This window comes from Zonotrichia albicollis, chromosome 6, assembly GCF_047830755.1.
Source record: "Zonotrichia albicollis isolate bZonAlb1 chromosome 6, bZonAlb1.hap1, whole genome shotgun sequence".
Taxonomy (NCBI): domain Eukaryota; kingdom Metazoa; phylum Chordata; class Aves; order Passeriformes; family Passerellidae; genus Zonotrichia; species Zonotrichia albicollis.
The window spans coordinates 30,776,901-30,798,309 of record NC_133824.1 but is presented as its reverse complement, the minus strand read 5'-3'; the positions used below and the strand labels follow the sequence as shown (position 1 = coordinate 30,798,309).

Genomic DNA, 21,409 nt, shown 5'->3' with positions numbered 1-21,409 from the left:
TGCTCTTGAAGCACTTGGCAGTCTCTACCAGCTGCTGCAGACCCTGCGCGGGGAGTGGTTAAATGCTGCTCCTTATACCTAGAGACAGGCTCAGCACAGTGCTTTGGAAAGGGCAACTGGAGATGCTCACCTAAACATCCTCAGGGAAACACTGGCAACTTTTAGTGGGGCTTTTAATCAAAACAGAGACAAATATTAAGTGTACAAGGTCTTTCAAATGCTCACCTGTGAAAGCATCTGTGTGGATACAGAAGCACTTTGCCCAGCCTTAGAGATCAGGTAAGGAGAACACAAAATCTTTCCCCTATTTCCTTTCCATCCCTAGGCATAAAATTAAAATGACATGTTTCTCTGGACTGACATTTCTTTGTCAGAATCTTTGTTGTTTGTTTAGCATCACTCAGAGGCAGGGGAAATCTATACTGAGGCTGTCTGATTAGTGAGTAAAATTGGATTGTTAGTAGCTTTTCCTGTCACCATGATTTTGTAAGTGTAGGCAAATCTCTGCAAAAAAGAGATTTCTTTTCCGAGTTGGTTGGGTTTTTTATTTGTTTATATATTTAGAAACTGACATCAAATATTTTGAGGCATAAACGGAGACATTGTTTAGCTTTTCAAATCACACAGTGATGAAATGAATCTACAGAGGATTTTTTTGGCAGACTACTATTCATTGCTATGGCTTTCCTCAGTTAAGAAGTTGATGTTACAGGGATTCTGGTGTCTGAAATGAAATGACAATGGCTTTCATTCACTTTCTGACTTTATTAAGGGTGGTGTGCATCTTGATTCTTCTAAGTTCAATACAGTTTGCATCTACATAGGTTTTTGTCAAATTTCCAACATTTCAGCAGAACTTTTATCCTCAGGCCAGATATCTGCCTGAGGATATTTTTTAATCCCTTTGAACAAAAACAATTTATTGATTTTTATACAGGAAATCTGTGCTCTTTTTTCTTCTCTTAAATTATTCCAGCAACCTTTTCTGTAAGAAGTTCAGGTACATTGCAGATTTTGAAATAAGCATTTCAAAAATAAGGTTAAGAGTTTGCTCTTGCACATTCTCAGTGGAACCTCTTCTGCACAGGAGAATAAACAATTCATTTTAAAGAACAAGCATGAGCAAGATTTTGAGGGTGAAATTGTTGGGGATTGCTGGCAAAATAGATTCAAGGAACAAAATCAGCAGGAAAATGTGCCTTGATGACTAGTGTGAAAATTGATGTAGGAGGGAAAGAAAAGGAAAATGTATCAGTTTAGTTTGGGAGATACTAAAATAACTATAGAAGCTGCAGTGTAGAGCCTGGAACTAGCTGAGAACAGAACAGAGAGTGAGAAGCAGTAGGGCTGTGTGGGAATCTTGGAAGTAGAAGGAGAGACAGTTCTGATGAGCTGGCCTCGGAAGTGTGGTTGTTGGAGGGGGGGCTGTGAGGCTGACTGAGGAGACAAAGGGAGGAGTCTGGCAGGGGGAGCCAGCAACGAGCTGGCTTGTGCATGAGGAAGGCTGAGAGCAGAATCAGGGTGAGATCTGATGGGTGTTTGGGAAGCTGGAAAACAGGATTTGCTGGGCGAGCTGCCTGGGGACGATATGAGGAAGGCTTTTGGAGGTGAGAATTTGCTGGAGACTGGGTTAAAGTTTTGCCTGAGGAGTAGAAGAAGGGACTGGGAAAGATGGGGTCACACCTGAGCTGGGGGCTAAGGGAAAAGCTCTGTTGCCCGTGCAAATAAGTATGTGTTGAGCAGGAGTGTGGGAGTGCTGCTGGGCAGTGGAGTGCAAAGAGGTGGGGGTACCAGGAGAGGAAGGGTCTGGGCAGGCCATGCTAATGCTGGGAGCAGGGGAAGCAGGGACAGGCTGTGCTATATGGACCATTTTCCTTCAGTGCCAGGAATGGCATCCCGCATGACCAAGTCTCACTGTTTTGTTGCTGCCAGCAGGTTAAACTGGTGAGTTTGGGACTTGTCACTGTTGATGCTGGGTTTGTTCAGAAGATAGCAATCTGCTGCCACTATTCGTTATTCCATTAGAGTAAGTATCATTAGACTGGTCAGGAGAGCTGATTCAACCCTGAAAATGAGTTCTGTGCATGTTGTTGTGATACTTCATGAATACTTTTGTTGAGTACCTTTTCAACTCTTAGTTTTTAAAGAAACAAAATACTTCACAAACTTCATATGTTTGGTTCAGAGGATGAACATGTTCTTGAGACACTCAAGGGCTGTCCAGTAGGATCCCCACTATCTGTCAGATGAAGGAAAGTGTGCAGTGAATCAGGCAAGAGTTTTTAGGAGGAGAGCTTGTATTCTTTGTCTGCTATGATAATCCCATGGGGTGTGGGGTACCCACCTTTTCAGAGACTCATTGACTGACCATTCTCCATTTTCTGGATACTTGAGCAGAGTCTGGAAACCAGATTTGCAGATTTTTAAAGCATTTATATCTGTAACTGAATCCACAAGACTATTTTGAACTTAGAGTGTAGTGTAACATCAAATGCTCTGAAATGTCAAGTCTTTAGTTTCAAGACTGTTCTGCCAAAAGCCAGCAGACACTTCATTTTATAGTCTCTATGATTTAAATTATCAGTTTAATCCTGCTGTCTCCAAACTTCTTAATTTTTGATACTGCATGTGTCACAGTATGCTATAAAAACATGTTTCATAGAAACAGACTTTAAACATAACATTTCTGCTGAACAGCTTGCCCTGCAACGCACAGGAGAGCAGAAGGGAAAGAAAGAATAAGCCTAAATTCATGTAGGAAGAGAGAAAAAGGTGTACACACATTTTGTCAGTAAGTGTCAGGATGTTTCAGGCAAAGAGGTTATTTCTGTAAAAGAGCAGACAACAAATCACTGGTAATAGGTGTTGCACATGATTCCTCTAAGGGAGTCTTTGAAGGAGTATAAAAAAGAAAGAAATGGGGAGTAATGAGAGTAGAGGTATGGATTCAGACAAAATTAGTTTTGGATCCTGAAAATAAAGTTCAAAATCTAGACTAAAATGACAGGAGAAGTTGGAAGAGATAGGAGCAAAAAGGAAAACCATTTAAGCAGAAACGCTTTGTATTCACTGGAGTGTAAAGAGGGAAAGAGAGGTCATAGCTGTCATCAATTATGGTTAAGGGGTACTAGGGGTGGGGACACAGGGGTATAACAAGGTGAACAGCAAACAGGAGTTTGCCTGGGGTGGTGTTCTAAGTAACCAGGACTTTTACGAGCAGTTTTGACTGTACTATTTGGTGTGCAATGGCAGGGATAAATGAATCAAGATTGCACAGGGAGGTGAAAAGCAGGAGGGGACAAAGAGGATCTAGGACTGAGACAAGGCAGGTAGACCTGAATGGCAAGGAAAACATTGCTATTACTGACATTAACTGAGAAGAGAAACATGGGAGGGGACACTAAGACTTGTGCAAAGGCAGAGAGTTAGTTATACATGTGACAAAGCAGAGGGGTTGTGAGGCCCATCTGCTATGAAACAAGCTTGGTGGGAGATCATTCACTGCCACCCTGGCCAGAGTGCATTGTTCTAAACTTTTCTTCTATGCTTTCTTTTTTCTCCTTTTTCCTTCTTTCCAAGTTTTTTAGGCTTATCCAGATTCCATAAAAGAAAGCAGTGAAGTTTGTTCTCCTGTGATTGATTTTGCAGGATTTAAATGGCAGTTGACAAGTGCATGGAATTTTGAATTAAGTGTTTAGATAAAAAGGCCCCACGGCCCATTACCAGATGTCAGGCACCAAAAGCAGTAACAGGGCACTGCCCAGTCCCCTGGGGCTGCTCCCCCTGCCCACAGCCCAGCACCCCATGTCAGCCTCCTGAGACCACCAGTGCCTGCCCCAGTGATGCTGCAGCAGAGCTGGCATCCAGCTTCCCAGGTCTCAGCCACACTGGGCCCACCCACGAGCCAGCTCTTCTCGCTGAACATATCTCTCAGAAAATCCAAAGTCAGTGGCCTTTCTGGCTGCAGTTCCAGGAAGGAAAAGAAATACAATTTTGATCACATACTAAGGGCCGGATTCTAGTGCAAGAATGACTGCAGTGCATATAGTCTCATTCCTTTTTAAACATCTGTGGTAATTTATTGGGAAATTAGCACACTGTTTTCTATACTCATTTCTTTGAATTTGTTTTTCTTCTTCACTGAATTGTACTTTGTGTCTTTTTCAGTCCAGTTCTCAACCTCCCTTTTACACAACTTAGAGCAGGCTACAGAAACTTTATATTTCCCTTGGGCCCCAGCTCTACCACTTTTCCTTGGGTTTCTGTTTCCTGCCTCTCTCTGGGAGCTTCACTGTCAGACTTGCTGCTTGCCTTTCCCCAAGAACTCTTTTTTTTTCTCTTTGTTTTGGTTCTTTTCATCCCCAAATTGGCTCTTCCTTTAATTTGCTCTTTTGGACTGGTTGGTAACACTTTTAGCGCACTGGCATCATAACTGGTGCTGGCATCCCTGAAAGGGAAAACTTTTAGGAGTGATTTTAGGTGAAAAATGTAATGGCTCTGTAGGTGCTTCATAAACTTAATCCAAAAGGGGCAGCAGAGGAGAAAGCAGAAACTATTTCTTTGTTATCAAGGGCTAATGACAAGAGGGGCTACCAATATGATATATCAGAAAGTAAAGCTGAGCTTTTAATACTGCATGAGAAATTATAGATAATAAAAAACTTGGAAGGTAAGACAAGGAGATGACATGGAATTAAGTAGAAAAGGAAAAGCTAAAAGGCAGGCATAAGAAGTGGTATAATGAGAATAATAAGCAGATTAATGACGGCATCAAGGAAGGTCTCACTACAGCTGCTGAGACCAGAAGGAAATCTGATGCAGTAATGGAGGGCTGAGGTGACCACAGAACAAGAGTTTTAGATTGTGCTTGTAATGGAAATGGTTGCTTCATGCCCACCTCAGTGCTGTGCTGGTCTGTAGGACACCCTTGTCAGCCTTTTCCTCAGGAGCTCCCAGCCTAGCCCATATGGTGTCTCCCCACTGAGCTTCTACCCATTCTCACCTGACACCATTCAAGCCTTGCTGCAAATGAGATGATGTCAAGTGCTGTCTCTTATTGGCAAAATAACCCAGATCAGACACTTTTTTTAGCCCTTGGCTGTCTGTAACTTGTGTGAGTTTCCTAACCCATTACTGATTTTCCACTTCATGGACAGGCCAGCCTGGCTGCAAAAGCTCCACTTTCTGGGGTCTTTCTCCCTCCTGCCCACCCATCACAAACTGTACAGAAGCAAGTGTGCTGCAGATTTGGTCAAACAAGGGTCTTGCTCTTGCAATTCCCTCTGATAGAACAGCACATGCAGAACTGCACCCAGAGCTTGGCTTTTCTGTTCAGGCTGTTCTTGGGGGCTTTCTACCCTTCATCCCCTCCTCACCTTCTATGTACCCATGTACATATCAGTATGTATGTATTTGCAGTTGTCTTTTTGAAGGGATTAACAGGGCTTAAGTACAGAATGGGGTTCAGCAACTGAGAATGTTATCTGTTTTCAGAGATTTTTCCCTACCTTCCACTGAGCTGCTGTACTGGTGCTTTCTTTTTCTTCTGGCTTCAAATGTATCAGGAACACAAATAAGTATTGTTGTAATTTCATTCTTTTAGTCTGGAAAGTTCCACTTATCAAATGGGTGCAGAGGATCTCCCTACATGCTCAGCTCTGACCAAGGTATGTCTGTGAAAAACTAGCTTGAGACACACCTTTCTACGTTTATTATCAGAATACTTTAAATCATTATCAGGCTGCTTAGTTAGTTTACTTGGAGCAAATAATATGCCAGTGTAACTGATATTAATGTGTTTTGGAACTATTCATGTGTGTGTATATATATGTACACATGTGTGTGTACATGTGTTTCTGTACTTGGGTAATAGGTGCCCCACAAAAAGACTTAACATTATTCAACATTTCCAGCTATAGTACTTCTTATTGTTTATGAAAGTATAAAAATATTTTAGAGGGTTTTTTTTTGCTAAATTTCTTTGAATACTGAAGATTTTGCAATTGCAATGGTTCAGAAGCTCCAGGAGAAGGATTAGGGAATGCTATATTAGGAATCATTTTTTCAGCAGTTCAAGGACAGAGCAGTCTACAAGTGCTACCTATGCAAGGCAATGTAACCTATTCCTTTGGTTCCTGTTCTGGAAATAAATCTGCATGGCAGGGGGAAGAACTTCAGTCTGAGTGTGTATGTGTTGGGTCATGTACTCGTGTGACTATTATTAAAACATGTTTGACTGAGTATTTCCCAATTGAAAGAATACTAGAGATTTTCTATCAGACCTTGTTTTGGTCAGGGGGAAAGGAACTCATTATAAATCCAAAGCTGGTGGTTGGACAAGTGTGACTGGTTGTGGTGTAGCTTACACAGGCTCAGTTAAAGTACAGACCACTAACAGACATAGAGAGGAAGGTTGCAGAAGGTCTAGTATCACAAAATGTAACGCAAGAATGAGACAAATGAACCAACAAAAAGCAATTTAACAGAAAAAAAATATCCCAATAACGTCATCATATGACAATTTTTTGACACCCCTGGAAAAGTGCAATACAGAGGTAGAGAGCAGAGTCAGAGATACAGTGAGTCCCACCTGCTATGCACGGGATGTGCAAGTAGATTGCCAGCCACCTCCGTACCCAGTGTACCATGTAGAAAAGGAAGATGTTGAGAGTAATGAAAAGCATAAAATTGTCAGAAATTTCTTGAAGTAAACAGGATGGGAGGAACATTTTATGGTCAGCAAACTTGACAACAAAGATATGAACAACAGGATACAATGTTTTTAGCTTCGTTACTTGCAGTGTGTTTATCAGGAAGAAAAGAATCTTTGAAATGGAATTGTAGAGGGCCCTGGTGGAATTATCAGCAGTGCAAAGAAGGCTTGAATTCAGTAAATATTTTTAATTTTATGAGGACTTCAAGCCTTTTTGCCATTTTGTATGCACATGAGATGATTGGCATTGCTTTCTCCAGTAATCTATTCCCCATTTGTTACCACTCTTTGCTTGAACAATTGCTCTGGCTGTTCCCATATAGAAACTTTGGATTGTAGTACAGGAAACAGATGTCACCAGACTGACTTACTATTTTTGCTTGGCTTTGGTTGATTTAGGCAATAGCACTGATATAGTGGACTTAGAAGTGTATAAAGCATTTGAAATGACAGCATGTTATGGCTTAGGAGCTAGAAAGACATCAAAACAGCTGGATACACACTGAAGAAATGAAACACTAATTAACTGACAGGCCTTAAAAAATCTCCTGATAGCAATGCTTCTGAAAGGCTCCTGCAAGAAGGAATTCTGTGGGGATAATTCTTGCTCTCTGGCCTGGCTTACTCTTTAGTAATGACCAAAAATGAGTCCAAAAATTATTTTTGATGTAATTTGCAGAATCCAGTAAGACATGCAGATATTAAAAATATCAAGTCATAGCTCTCTAAAGTTGATTTATAACTATGTGATCTGAAGAACAAGGAAAAAACCACAGTGCAGTGTAAGGCTCTTATCTGGAAGATTTTATGCTTAATTAATTAAAAAAAATTTAAAAAAAAAATCCATCTCCCTCTCTGGTTCCCTCCACTATGTACAACAAGAACAGTGCAGATTAATGCCTTATATTAAATTTTTAGGTTCTTCTTTTCTGGAAATATGTAAGATTCAAAAAGATATTTAGATCCCTGTCTCCCTGTCTCCTGTTTTGTTACTTGTCAGTAGAAGAGGTTTCTGCTTGTTTGGTAAGTCTTATGATGCTGTCTTTCCTTCTTGCCTGGGAGAGCCCATACTGCTGCCCTTTAGTTACAGCAGAAATAGTCTATTCAGTATGAACCTGTTGTGTTAATAGACTAGCCATTCCTTTACTGATGAATGCCTTGGAGTTACCTAAAATCACACTTAATTCATGGCAGGAGGAGGGAAAATGCAAAGAGAAATATTAACTCATTACATCTTAAACAGCAAGCACAATTACATGGGAAAGCCATAAAAAATATAAGGAAAAGTTCATCTGATTTACTGACACTGACACCTATGGGCAAAGGTGCTTTCCATTTTGGATTTTTTTCTCCTTTTCAATTTCCAGGTCACTTGTCCCTCTTTGACAAAATGGCTCTCAGAATTTTCTTTCCTCCTCTTCCTCAGGTTTCCCTTAGGTGATTTTCATCAGTGGAAACTTTGCATTACACAGAACTCTATACTGGGGTCCCACATCTGAAAACATCTTCCGAAGAAGGCTTTGGACTTCACCTTAAGGTAGCTTCATGTCATGTTGACCTCCCTACTTGAGGGCAATGTTAACTCTTACTGCCAGTCTGCCCTGTGAAGTTTTCTAAGGAGTCCAGAAAGATTTCGCCTGTCAGCTTGGAGCTTGTTCTATCCCTTCTTATGGTCTGATTGTTCTCATGAATTTAATTAAAGATTCTTTTGTTTCCACAATTATGCATAAGTCTTTGAAGAGGAGTTGTCTCCTGTGTATAAGTAGCTCCTAAACAGCTTCTTTCCCCCAAGGAAGCAAGTCTCTTCTATTTCGCTGTAGTGAGTCATTGACATGTTTCCATAAGAAATATGTCTTACAGCAGACCTTGTAGTCCATTGTTTACATTTTGTTTCTGAGGCCTCAGCTTCTCAGAAGGGAAAGAATCCTAAGAAAGGATTTTTAGTGAAAAGATGTCTGCGACACTGACTGACTTTAGCTGGCCTTGAAAATGGCCTCTGGTGCATTAGGACTCAAGGATCACATTGTGAAATGAGAATTGATGTACAGTGAAGGAAAGGTTAAAGGCAATCTTCCCATGACCTTTCCTGTAGCCCTTACAATGATCTTATACAGCCAAGAAAATGAAAAAAAAAATAGGCTAAATGCTGCTGCATCTAAGAGTGCTGCATTAATTTTAATTACTATTGTAATATTTTATTGTAAATATGAGTAAATTTTTAATACAGAGATAGTGAACAGTGTCCCTCTCCATTCCCTAGGTCATACCTACTCTAAGAGAGATTTAATTGTCAGTAATGCTGCTAACTCTATGAGTCTGCAGATATTCTGGAAAAAGTGTGTGATATCAAAATCACATATCAGGCCTGAAAGGAGGAACCCTTGGCTCAAGTACAGTTTCAGCAGTGTAACTGGTACTGCCTCCACTGCTGTCTCAGAACACACCAGAAACCAGAAGTGCTCCTATTGTATCTTGCAAAAACAAAATAAAATATGAAAAATTGGGAAAAAAATCAAATTATGCCCTAAAGGAATCTAGACAATGATGTGTTTATTGCCAGCAGGTTCAGGGTGAAAACTTGAGAAATAGGAAAGGAAGACAGTGCTGTTTGGCTTTTTTGAATGTGCAGACTTTATGGAACAGAAAGAGAATGATATGTTTGCCAGTAGTTATTGTTTTGCACCTAATTTTGCAAATTCCAATAAAAGCATGCTGATGAAGAGCTCTCTACTGGGGGAAACAGAGTAAGATTGCACAGAGGATTTAGATAGGTCTCTCTCCATGAAGTCCCAGGGGAAAATTATTGAGCACAAGAGAGAATATATGTTGTGTTGGACTGCCTTCTTTCATTCTGTCTGGGAACATGGAACAGCTCCTTTTCTGTTGTTTACCACTTTCTGCATTTCCTATCATACTGAGCCATTTTGGGCCTCTTCTTCTGCAGCAGCAATGGCAACAAACATATATACCATGCAGGGTCTTTGGAGGGGGAAAAGGGAGAATTCATATTAGTGGTGTGGATTCTCTGCAGGAATAGGGAAGAGTTTCTCCTGCAATTATTTATTTGTCCAAAGTACAAAGCTTCGGGGCAATAAATGGAAATAAATTCATCCTGAATGTGTCCTGGTCTTTGCGGATACACCTGTTACAATTTATAGAGATCTTTGTGTTCCCAGATTCCAAAGATTATAAAAAAATACAACTTTGTAATTCTAAATGAAGTTATTGCTCCCCAACAGCTTTCAAAGACAAGGGAGGAGTATTTGCTCATAAGCAGTTAATTGTTCTGAAAAAAGAACAAATTTTGAAAGACTTCAAAATGGACATATTATTTATCTATTTGGTATAACAATATAATTGTGATGAGTCTTTTCCATAAGAGATTTTTTCTTATTAGCAAAATCTATTTTTATACAGCTTGAAAAGTCTTTTTGCTGCCCTAAATTCTGTAGGAGCCATACATGTTATCTTTGTTATATCAGTCATACAAAATCTAACCTGAATTATCTTTCCTTGTTGACAGAAAGACAGATTTCCACTTTAGACACCACGTCATTTTCCTTCCTGCGAGAATAACATGAACCAGAAGGTGTTAGTTTTCCTTCTCCCAAATTTTTTATTTGGAATATTTCTTTTTGGGTTTTTCTGCAGGAGACAAAAAAACCTAACAGGTGAGTAAAGAAATTACCAAAAATATTTAATGTGTTATAGAAAGAGACACACCTTTTCCAAATGTGTTAGAAAGTAACTATAGAGCCCAAGATAGAAACAATATTGTGAAAATATTCAAGGCCTAGTTACTTGTCACTATGGAAGTTATCTCAGAAATATATGAGAGGAGAGCACTACAAAAGCATGATATTGGAACACCAAACTTGCTTAGACTAGTACTGCTAACATACTGAAAGTTTTCATTTTCGTAAGTGTTTCACTAGGGAGGATAGTCTATTGCATGTTTGCCATGGTCTAGTCCAGTTACAGTAAAAACCAAAAAATTTAGCATCTTCATTAGATTTTGTATGCAGTGTGATAGAGTGCTATGATTGTCACAGATAAAGAGATTTATACAAGCCTATTTCACTGAAATGGTTTCAATTCTTCCTTGGTTACAGATGCTTTTTCCAATCCTACTGAAAATTGGCTGACAATTCAAAATGGTCGGAAAAACACACTGGCTTCTGTCTGCCTGAGGAATAACCTCAATAAATCAAGAAGCAAATTGGATTCTCATGTTGCAAACCAGCTCTTTGTGGAGCACAAACATAAATTTATCTACTGTGAGGTGCCTAAGGTAGGCTGCTCCAACTGGAAGAGAATTATTTTTCTTCTTCAATCAGACTTGAATGCAGAAGCTTCTGAAATTGAGCATGACAACATCCACCATACCCAACTAATCAAAAGGCTGGTGTCCTACCCTCCTGCCTTACAAAAGGAATTTCTAAGCAATTACACCAAAGTGATGTTTACCAGACATCCCTTGGAACGGCTGGTTTCAGCTTACAGAGACAAACTCCTGCACTCTGAACCATTCTACAGTACCACTATTGCTAATGAGATCAGGGCAATGTTCAGGAAAAATAAAAATTCTTCTGAAAAAGTGAGTTTCCAGGAATTTGTCAACTTCATTATGGCAAAACCACCACATACTCTTGACATTCACTGGAAACCAATGTTTCTGCTCTGTGATCCTTGCAACATTCACTATGATATTGTGGGTAAGTATGAAACTCTTGGCTTGGACTCTGAGCATGTTCTGAAGGTCATTGGTGCACCAGAGAGCCTGCAATACCCCAGCTTGAAGAGATACAGCTCAGAGAAACGAACTGATGGTGATATCACCTTAGAATACCTCAGACAACTGACCTCAGAACAGATTGAGAAGATAAAAAAATTGTATGAAATGGATTTTTTTTTGTTCAACTATACTACAAAATACGAGGATTATTTTTCCCTCAATGACTAATGTAGGTTAAACAAAGAGAAGTGTCCTTTGTACAAAATGGGCAGAACTTGTCCTCACCAGTGCTTGATTGATGGGTTGGTGACTGCTGCTGAGATTATCCTGGAGTTTGTATATATGGTTTATCATTGTAAGCACCCTTATATAAAATCCCTGCCATGATCTCTTGTTCCGTGCAGACCTTTCCCTATAAAAATGATTGTCTTCCTATTGATCTTTAACAGCATATGTTGATTTCATGAAAAATGTTCATAAGTGATAGATTTTGGTCCATTGGTAAAAGACACAGGAAGGATTAAGAATGTTGCATTTCACAATTGATATTTTAGAACACCAGTTTTACTTGTTTTTTTTAATTAGAAAATTTGCATAAGAAGCAATAAATTATCTGCTTGAGAGTTAAACCACTTCGCAAGAGCCTCGATCATAAATGCTGTAGGAAAGGAGCAAATACCTTCAGATGCTTGAAGCTGCATTACACAGAACCTAATGCTAGGATATCTACCTATCTAGCAGTGCTCTGATCACACCCATCAGCCTCATCCCACAAGCAGCACAGTTGTCAGCATCTTAAAACTCTTCTGATGCACAGATCTGGCATTCGTGGTGACCTTACAAACTCTTTTCACCCATTTTGTAATCATTTTAGCAGAAGGTCTGAAAAATGCATTGGAGTTTCTTTAGAGAAGTAGTTAGAGATACCTTCAAAACTGTTCAGCTGGGGTGGTGCAAGATCTAAAATCTCAGTGGAAAAGTGATTATTATTTATTCTCCAAAAGCACTTAACACCCAGTCAATGGACAGGCCAGTCAGTGCAGTGGGGACAATGTTTGGGCTTTCCCATTTGTACTGCTGGAATCCACAAGCCCCTGGGACTTACCTGAGCATGGCACTCGGGAGGAGCTGTAACCTTAGATAATATTTTTGTTCTACTTGTTGCTTTCTCACATTGCAGGACAATGACTAAAATAAATTGTGAGTTATGGTGAGGGGAACAAGGAAACATGAGAGAAGCAACTCAAACCATTACCCTCTTTTTATATTCCTTCTTATATAGGTGACTTTGGTTTGAGATCACTGAGGGGCCTATAACTGCTATTTTATTAAACAAGAAATTTTCCCCTTTTAAAAAAATTGTACGTCAAGTTCAATTATTAATTTGTGACCATATTAATTGTAACAAATTTTAGCAACTAATTGTGACTATTGGCACCACCTCTAGGGGATGTCAGTCTCTCAGCAGCTAACTTGACAATCTCTCAAATGCACTTAGTTCCTTTCAGCTAAATCTGCAGATGCTTAAAGGCTGGCAGACTGGTCTTGGACCCAAAGCTGGCTCTCAGCTTCTCATTACACAGAAAAGGACAGATGCAAAATAAGTTAACCACAGAATAGTTACCAATCTGTACAGCCTTTGCTGCCAGGAGCATGGGCAAGGGAGAGGGAAAAGAAGACTGTGAAAAATTGACACAATGGGGTTTAACTTATGAGGGTTTGGAGGAGCCCTCCCAGTGCAGGAAGTGAGTTGCAGGAATTATCTGCTCCAGTGGGAAGGTGCAGCAACACACAACATCAGCTGGAGACAGTGATCAGGCCACAGCAGCAGGAGAGGCCCAGAAGGAAATGCTTTCTATGCCCCTTGCCAGCAGATGGTACACAAGCCAGGACTAGCATTCTGTACATCTGGCAGGTCTTGCCTGGCTGACTGTTTCCTAAATGGAGCACCTTTGGCACAGGGAGAGATTCGAAGTGAGAAGACCAAGCAAGAACAGCAAAACAAGTTGGAAAAAAAAAAAAGTTATGATTTTATGCAGAATGATTCATATTTCTGGATCTTACCCTCACCATCACCATATTTGGTGTCCCCATAAACCTGCTATCCCCTGATATCGGATTGTTCATGCTGCCCTGGCAACTCTGTAGCTCATGTAGGTTTTTCTTTTTCTTCACTTGTTAGTCTTGTTTAGTCAAAGGAAGCTGGAAATTACTCCCATCAAAGTTAAGGCTGTGCAGAAGGATGCAGTCTCTCTTTCCTGAAACAGAGCTACATGCTTCAGATCATGCAGAAGTGGAGGGGAATAAGATTTGCTTCATAACCCACTTCTACATGAGAGATCTCTCCAGAGCTATATCTGAAGCTGTAAGAATATCTAAAAATTAATGAGTGCTCTGGCAACCTCATCCAGCCTAGGAAAGCTCTGAAGAAATGATACTGACAGAGTTTTATAGATGTCTTTGCTATCAGCACTCAGTGTTAACACCCCCCTCCAGTTTCTTGCTGTTAGATGTGAGTGGCTTTCTATTCTTATTTTCTCTTTCACAGGTTCACATTTTGTTCCTACAGTGGTTGCAGAAAAATGATGGCTAATTCATTCATCACAAGCATTAGTCAGTAGCAGAAGGGTATCTATTAAAGCAGAAAAATCTCTGTAACTATTCACAGCAGGCTTTGAGTTTTGCCATTTGCCTACAGTGAACTGCAAGTAGCACATGCCTCAGCTCACTGGCTGCTGCAATGCTGTTTAGCTGATGTGGGTCTGAACAAAAAAAAAAGCAGCAGAGGACATATGTACGTGTATGTGTCCATATAACAGGGTGTACTGTCCTTCCTACAAGTGCACTGTCCAGAATAAGGCTCTAAGCTGAGCTAGGATCCCTCCTGACTTTTGCTCAGAGAATAACCCTCAGTGGAGCTTCTTTCCTTTGCTAACCCTTTGTGGTGTGTTCCTGGGAGGAAAATGGATTCTTGCAGTTGGGAGCAAAGGTGGAGGCAGTGTGGTGAGGCTCTGGCCCTGGGGAGGATTTGAATGGGGAGGGAGTGCCATAATTCATCTTTTGATTTATTGTTATATGCCTGAAATATGATCATTGCAATGTTCATTTCTGATTACCTTAATAAACTGTAGAGAGTTAACACATTAATCTATTTCTTCATCCTTCTCAATAACATCTGTTTGAAAAACAAACTTACCCCAAAATTGTTCTATCAAATCAAAACAAAGGCTGCACACTATTGGGCAACAATCAATACAAAGCTGCTTGCTTCTGTTTTGCTACATTATTATGTCTGACTCACAGAAATTTTAAAGAATTGAAAGAATTAGCAAATACTAACGCATGCTCCAGTTTGGAGAAAAAATGCAAATAAGTAGAATAAAAGAAAGAGAAAGAAAAAATCTTGCAAAGTCAAGCTAGCATCTTTCCCACAAATCTATCAGCAGTGAGAAAATAAGAGACTCATAAAAATCCTCACATATGCTTTCAGGATAGGTGTCCACAAACCTGACATCCCACTTCCTTCATGGAAGTATAACAGATCTAAGAGATGATCCGTGTCTGTCAGCAATGGACACCATGTCATCAGGTGTTCCTTGAAGAAAATGTTTCCTCCACTTTAAAAACAATTATTCTACCTGCAAGCAGTCCTAATTTTTCACACAGTTTTGAACCTGAGTCTTAACAGGTAAACTGGGATTAGTGGTTTCTTGCTCAGAGAACTTCAAAGAGCAGGACAGCTGTGAACAAAATAAAAGGCGTGAGCGGTGAAACTTCAAATGTCTGGTGTTCCACAGAAGTGTCTCTGACTAATGGGAAGCAGAGGAAACAGCACCCATGCAAGTCATTGCACATCAGATAAACTGCAGAACTCACTGCTCACAGCTAAAGGTGATTCCATTTCTGTGTTTAGAGTGTTAATAAGTCAAAAGCTTTTAGCTTGATGATAGCCAGGGGTTTTTGGCTTGTCTGTCATACAAGTAGAAAAAGAAAATGAAACAGGAAAAGGCACCAACTCCATGACCCTGCCTTTGGCCTGAGATTATTTCTCTCTGTCACAGCAGTTCTTACCTCCCTTCCTTCCAGAATTATAATTTAGGACATGCTTTAGTATAAAACAAAAAGTAATTGAATTGGGTGACATACATAAATCAATGTAAACCAAATAAAATAAAAACAGGCAGAGAATTTACCTGATAGAAATGTCTGAAATTTCAGGAACTTCCTCTTGCAAGTTCTGAACAGGTATCAAATGTACACAGGGGAGCAGTTGCAATGATGCTTCTAGTAAGAACTATTTTTATAGAAAAAGCTCAAGTGATCATAGATCTCAGTCAGTATACTGAGGCTGATATTCCAAATGAATCAGCAGAGCAAAAATGAGTGATGCATAACAGGATCAGGTCTGGGAAAAGGAAATGGCTCCACACTATTTCAGCACTACCCATGTACACCTCACCTTTGTTCACCACTACAAAAACACTTCCTTTACATCTTCAGGACCCCAATTATGGCTTCTTTTGGAGATGTACCAAATATCAGCAAGATGAAAAGGTTTTCTCAAAAGTCCCATTCCCCATAACTCTGTAAAGCCATTGTTAACAAGATTATGCATCATTTGTGGAGTCCCATCAAAGGAGCAACAATCCAGCCACAAGTGGGGCTCAGAGCAGAACTTAGCATGAGTTCTGCTCAACTCTACCAAATCCAGGTAGGCACACTCCAGTTTCTATTCTGCAGCAGAAATAGGGGGAAAGCTCTTCATGTACAAATCTATAACTATATCCTGACTCTTACCTCACTTGATTGTGTTATCCTCTATTTTTTCCCAGATCTCTTCTTCAGCATTCCCCTGAGCTGCATGTATGGATTCCTGCTGAGTTCCCACAGCTAGGAGCCTCCAAACAGGTGCTACAAATACATATGTACTCAGGCACAAGTTGTTGTCAGGTGAATTTGCATTATTACAACTATTTTCAGAAGGCTTTTTATGTCAGAAAGTTCTTTAAGCACCTGCTCTACCAGTGAGATATTAGCTGCTACAAGCTGAGATGTAAATACAAAGTGAAGGATGTTTTGAAGGCATTCCACCCCCTTAAAAATAAGCTTGTCTTCTATTCAGATAGGTTTAGTGGTTAAGGAAGAAAGCTCTTTTGGGGATTTACATCAGGTGTCAGAGGCCTCTGTTAATCATAAACCAAAAGTTCCAGGAAACTTTCTCTCATGAGGGGCCATCATTCTCTGCAGGGTTAAGTTTTGTTTACCCTCAGAGATCTGTTAAGACTGGTCCTTAGGGATGTCTGCATGGCAAAAGAGCCCCTTGAGGTTTTAGCCTGAAATAAGCATGGAAAAGTAGAGTGACAAATTTAAGAGAGAATCCACCTGACACCTGACATTAAACAATTGATTTTAGGTCCAGTCTATCTCAGAAAGACAGCACAGGCAAGAAACAAACACAGGGAAAAGCAAACAAATTACTATAAGCAGATTATTGTCCTAATGATAACTTCTGGCTAGGAAATTTAACTCAGGACCCTGCCCACAGTGCCAGCTGCTGCCTGCAACTGGCCAGCAAAGCCAAACCACCACAATAGTTAATTCCTTTTGTCAAACAGCTTAGCAAGCCAATATTTCAGGCATTGCATGCTTGCAATGTTTCATTTCTGTTCTTCTGTGCTGCTCTCCTTTTAATTCTCTACAGCTCAGGTGTTTTCCGGCTCTCCTGGAGTACCCAAAGCTGGATGCAAACCCGTGACTTTACAGATGCCACATAGATTGAATGTATGAACCCAGGTACATCACATATAATTAAGTTACCATTTATACTCTCAGTTCAGTGTTAATTCAATGCCAACCCTCGTAGGAACAAATCACTTCCTAGTGATTTAAAAATTGAACCACGATTCTCCATGAAAAACATCCCAGGACTTGAGATGTGTATTCTAATCCAAGCTCTTGAACCTGGATTGTTCGAACTCTCCAGCCTCATAAGGCCAGACTTTTGGACGTTGGGGTTTATTTCTGTTTCGTTTTTTTCCCTGTTGACAGCTAGGATCCTTGGAATTTAGGCACTGAAACCCAGGCCCGAGGTCTCTGGAGCAAGCGCCCAATTATCATCCGCGTCCATATGGGGCCATCTGGTGGCGACAGGGGCTCGGCAAGGGAGGCTCTCCCGGGCAGAGGTCCCTGATGGGTGCTATGTTTCAATTATACTGGTTTTTTTATCCTGAAGCCTTCTATCTCAAGACTCTCATGCCTGTTCTTTCTCTCCCTCTTCTCTCCCCTTCTCCCTCTGATTATCTTCCTCTCTCCTTGGACAAGAATTCCGTTTCAATTTGACCACTAGTCAAGCTTTCTTGTCCCAGTAGTTTTTTTACAGGTTCACCACAAGCTTTTCTACCTAACTTGCCCACTGGTGAGGACTGATCAGCTGCTGTCCAAGCAAGAACTTCTTATCTTCTTCTATGGTGAATGCCTACCTTTTTAAAAATTTGTAAAAATTCTGGCCTGTAACAGGGCAGGAAAATACGGCATTATGGATTTGATTTACAACTAAGCTCTAACTGAACTTTATGGTTCCATTTTATATAAAATTATTTATGATGACAGTTAATATTCACTTAATTATATTTGGAAAGGCATTTGCTTTTGTGTGCTATGATTCAAATCCGTATTTTTTTCAGGAAGACATTTATCCATTCAGTCTCTCTAAATACCTCTTTATTAATTTTATCCTCATTTGACAACCTGAAAAACAGGTATGTATATAGATAGATGAATATGTAACCTGTCATTAGGCATTTTCTGTATAAAGTGCAACTTAATACCTCCGTTATTAATTTCAGCCAAAGTTCTGCTGAACGTGATGAAAGCTGAAATAATATTATTTTCCAGGAATCCATATACATTTGTATCAAAGTGAAAGTGTTTTCATGACAATTACAGACAGCTGTCTATGAGAGAAAAGCAATTTCTAGAATGAAAATGAAATCCAGCAAACTGCAATCAGCGTCCCTGTATCATCTCAGCCCAATCTTTCAATTTCTGAAAGTGCTTATACTCTCAGAGGCAAATTTTTTAAGCTCTTTGGCAAGAACCTTGATAACATTATAAGAGAAATAGGATTAATTATTACTACAAGTGATATACAGTAAAAAACCCACTACAAAAATATTTGCTACCAGTTAGTAAATATGATAACTAACTAATAGCCACACTTAGCAGCTTTGTAAAGGAAAACCCAAAAGTTGTTTCTTCAGCTTGATAACAACCCCATTAGGGAAGCAGAGGTCTTCTGCTTGCATTTTTGAAGAGGATGTGTGTTTCTCTTTGCTTCCTGTCTAGTCATCGGGCAGCCTTGTAAAATTGCACTTACCTGAGGCAATGATACATTGGATGCATGAATAAAACACCTCTGACAATTCTTCTTCATTTTGCTGCTTTTTTTTCCTTGACGTTAAATGCTATGTTAATATCTTTTATGCCAGAAAAAGCATGGAATATTTTTTCCCTGGTACTTTTGCAGGCCTACTTTGTTTATCACTGTTGACAAATTGTGCTACTTGTCCCATGGAAAAGTGGAAAACACCTAGAGTTCAGGAGGCTGAAGGAATGCTTGGTTGCTGTGCCACTTACTCTTTCTGAGGAATTTGAAGAATTCGGTGAAATATTGGCTACCCTTGACTCATGGTTATGCAGCTCCTTACAAGGAAGAATGGTTGGTTTATTTGTCTTGTTTTCAGTGTCTTTTTTCTAGCAATCTGCTCACACGGAAAGAGAAACAGATGGAAACCCAATCTAATGATCTACAATCCCAGTTTAGTTACTGAAGAGAACTCTGTGTGCTCTTAGCAATGGTGGAAGCAGCAGAGACAAAGACACCTCCTGGCCAGCTCCCTGCAGTTTATATATGGGCTATGATGTTCTGTGGGATGGAGCATCCCTTTGGCCCGTTCAGGTCAGCTGTCCTGGCTTTGTTCCCCCTGCCCGGCTCTTTGTGCACCTCCTCACTGGAGAGCCTGGAAACTGAGACACCCTTGGCTTAGGGTGAGCACAAAGAGCCCAAAACAACAGAGGGCTGTCAGCATTATTCTCATACTGAATCCAAAACTCAGCACTGTACCAGTTACTAGGAAGAAAACAAACTCTATTCCAGCCCAAACCAGGACACTGTTTAAGAACCTTATCAGACATTTTGTAAAGGCATTACTAGTGACAGTAGTGTTGTGGATTTCAAAATGATGACAAAATATGGGTTCCCTGTTTTGCAGACAGAAGTAGAGACATAACTGAGTTCAAACATTAGGTTTTGTGCCGATATAAACTCTGCTGTGGCACCAATGGCCCTGCCGTGTCCCAGGCACAGCGCCTGGCCACGCCGCGGCCCGGGCACGGCCCGGAGCTGTCCGCGGTGCTGAACGGGCCCGCGGCCGCCTGTACCTCATTTCTTCTGCTTCTGGCGAGTTTCATAGGCCACACTTTTCCCTGACACGTTTATGATCGACTGGAGGAAGTAATTATGGAATGCACTCCTTTGCAACACTCTCCGCCTGAAAAAATTCCAATACCTGTAGTGAAAAACTCCTTGAAGACAGTGACAACATGGACATATTTATATTAGTGCAAAATTGGTTCCTATGACCTCAAGTGAAGAAAGTACATCTCCCAGGCAAATAAACATAAAGCATACAATATTTGATTCTGTGAAACAGAAATGTCAAAAACCCCAGAGAAAAGGTTTTCTTGGTATTTTTTTCAAATTATTTTACTTTTTATTCTCTCTCACATTACTGTTTTTATTCTATATTTGAGTTGATTCCAGAGACAAACTATCAAGACTTGCAAATAAAAATCTCTGTCAAGTTCTATGTCATACTGTGGTCTAGTCCACAAAGCTGGGCAAATGTGTGTGTCAACAAATGCTGGGAATACAGAGGAAAAAATGGTCTTTGTAAGAGACATATTGACACTAATTTGGAGTTATGGTCATGCCACAGAGCACCTTTATTCCTAAAAACCCTCTACAAACCATTTGGAGTTCTTTTGCACAAGCACAAAACAGAGCCCTACATTAAAATAAAGCTGTTTGCTTGTTGCTTAGTAGTTACTCCTGCTTAGATTTTTTTCTTAAATATACACTCATGTGGCATCATTCATCTCACTAGTGTGTGTCTATGACCTTTCAGGATATGTTTGATTCTTAATGCAGCACTGTCAAATGAACTGGCAAAGCAAACTGTGCAGACAAAGAAATCTTAGTGTGCACTTAGCTCCCCTACCTCCAGCATCCAGGCAGTCAATTGCCCAGTAAGAAGTTTAATGAGTTTTCCAGAGATATCCCTCATGCAAAGGGAAATAAAAGGCTGTGACTGTTGAGATATAATTTTTGGCCACATTTGAGTAGTAACACCATTAAAAAGACTATTTCAATTCAGCTACTATGCCGGGTTGTTATAAAAAATAATAGTAGTCATGGTTTCTGTGGAAAACATTATATTTAGCTTAAATCTTCATTAAAATCTAGTTATTTTAGACTTTTGGTTTTGTTGGGATTTTTTTCCCATAATCTACTGAGGTTTTTATAATTTTATTTGGATTGCATATATGGGGGCGACAGGAGTGGCTTCCTTAAGGAGCTGCCAGAAGCTTTCCCTGTGTCTGACAGAGCCAATGCCAGCCAGTGCCAAGACAGATCTGCTGTTGGCTGAGGCTGGGCCAGGCAGTGATGGTAGAAGTGCTTCTGAGATAACATTTGAGATGGAAATAAGTGTAATTGTGCAAAAGTACTTGCAGACAGAGGAGAGAGAAGTGAGAATATGTGAGAGAAAGAACTGCACAGGCACCAGGGTCAGTGCAGGGGGGGCAGAAGGTGCTCCAGGAACCGAAGCTCACATTCCCCTGCTGCCCGTGGTGCAGACCTTGGTGGGGCAGCTGTGTCCCTGCAGCCCATGGAGTGGGTGCAG

The 21,409-nt window shown here is 40.3% G+C and overlaps 1 protein-coding gene and 1 long non-coding RNA gene across 11 annotated transcripts in view; one reads left to right on the top strand and one right to left on the bottom strand.

Annotated features, from left to right (window-relative positions):
• LOC113459438 (uncharacterized) overlaps positions 1-19,164 on the bottom strand; it is a 57,035-nt gene extending 37,871 nt beyond the window's left edge. The window contains exon 1 of one of the 3 annotated variants that reach the window (XR_003380663.2): positions 18,823-19,164. This is a non-coding gene — a long non-coding RNA (uncharacterized LOC113459438). The remainder of the gene's footprint in view (positions 1-18,822) is intronic. The other 2 variants (XR_003380662.2, XR_012580828.1) reach the window with 2 other exon arrangements.
• On the top strand, positions 40-14,250 carry LOC102075054 (carbohydrate sulfotransferase 9). 8 transcript variants are annotated; one of them, XM_026794282.2, is made up of 6 exons: positions 1,040-1,607; positions 1,936-2,026; positions 5,603-5,666; positions 8,139-8,249; positions 10,236-10,383; positions 10,825-14,250. In XM_026794282.2, the coding sequence occupies exons 5-6, from the start codon at positions 10,290-10,292 to the stop codon at positions 11,673-11,675; spliced, it is 945 nt and encodes a 314-aa protein (XP_026650083.1). In that variant the 5' UTR covers positions 1,040-1,607; positions 1,936-2,026; positions 5,603-5,666; positions 8,139-8,249; positions 10,236-10,289; the 3' UTR covers positions 11,676-14,250. The 8 variants fall into 8 exon arrangements, with proteins under 8 accessions (XP_005480074.1, XP_005480075.1, XP_026650083.1 ...); XM_014268501.3 differs by having other exon boundaries at positions 1,933-2,026; XM_005480017.4 differs by lacking the exons at positions 1,040-1,607; positions 1,936-2,026 and adding an exon at positions 40-279.
• Positions 19,165-21,409: the final 2,245 nt, after the last annotated feature.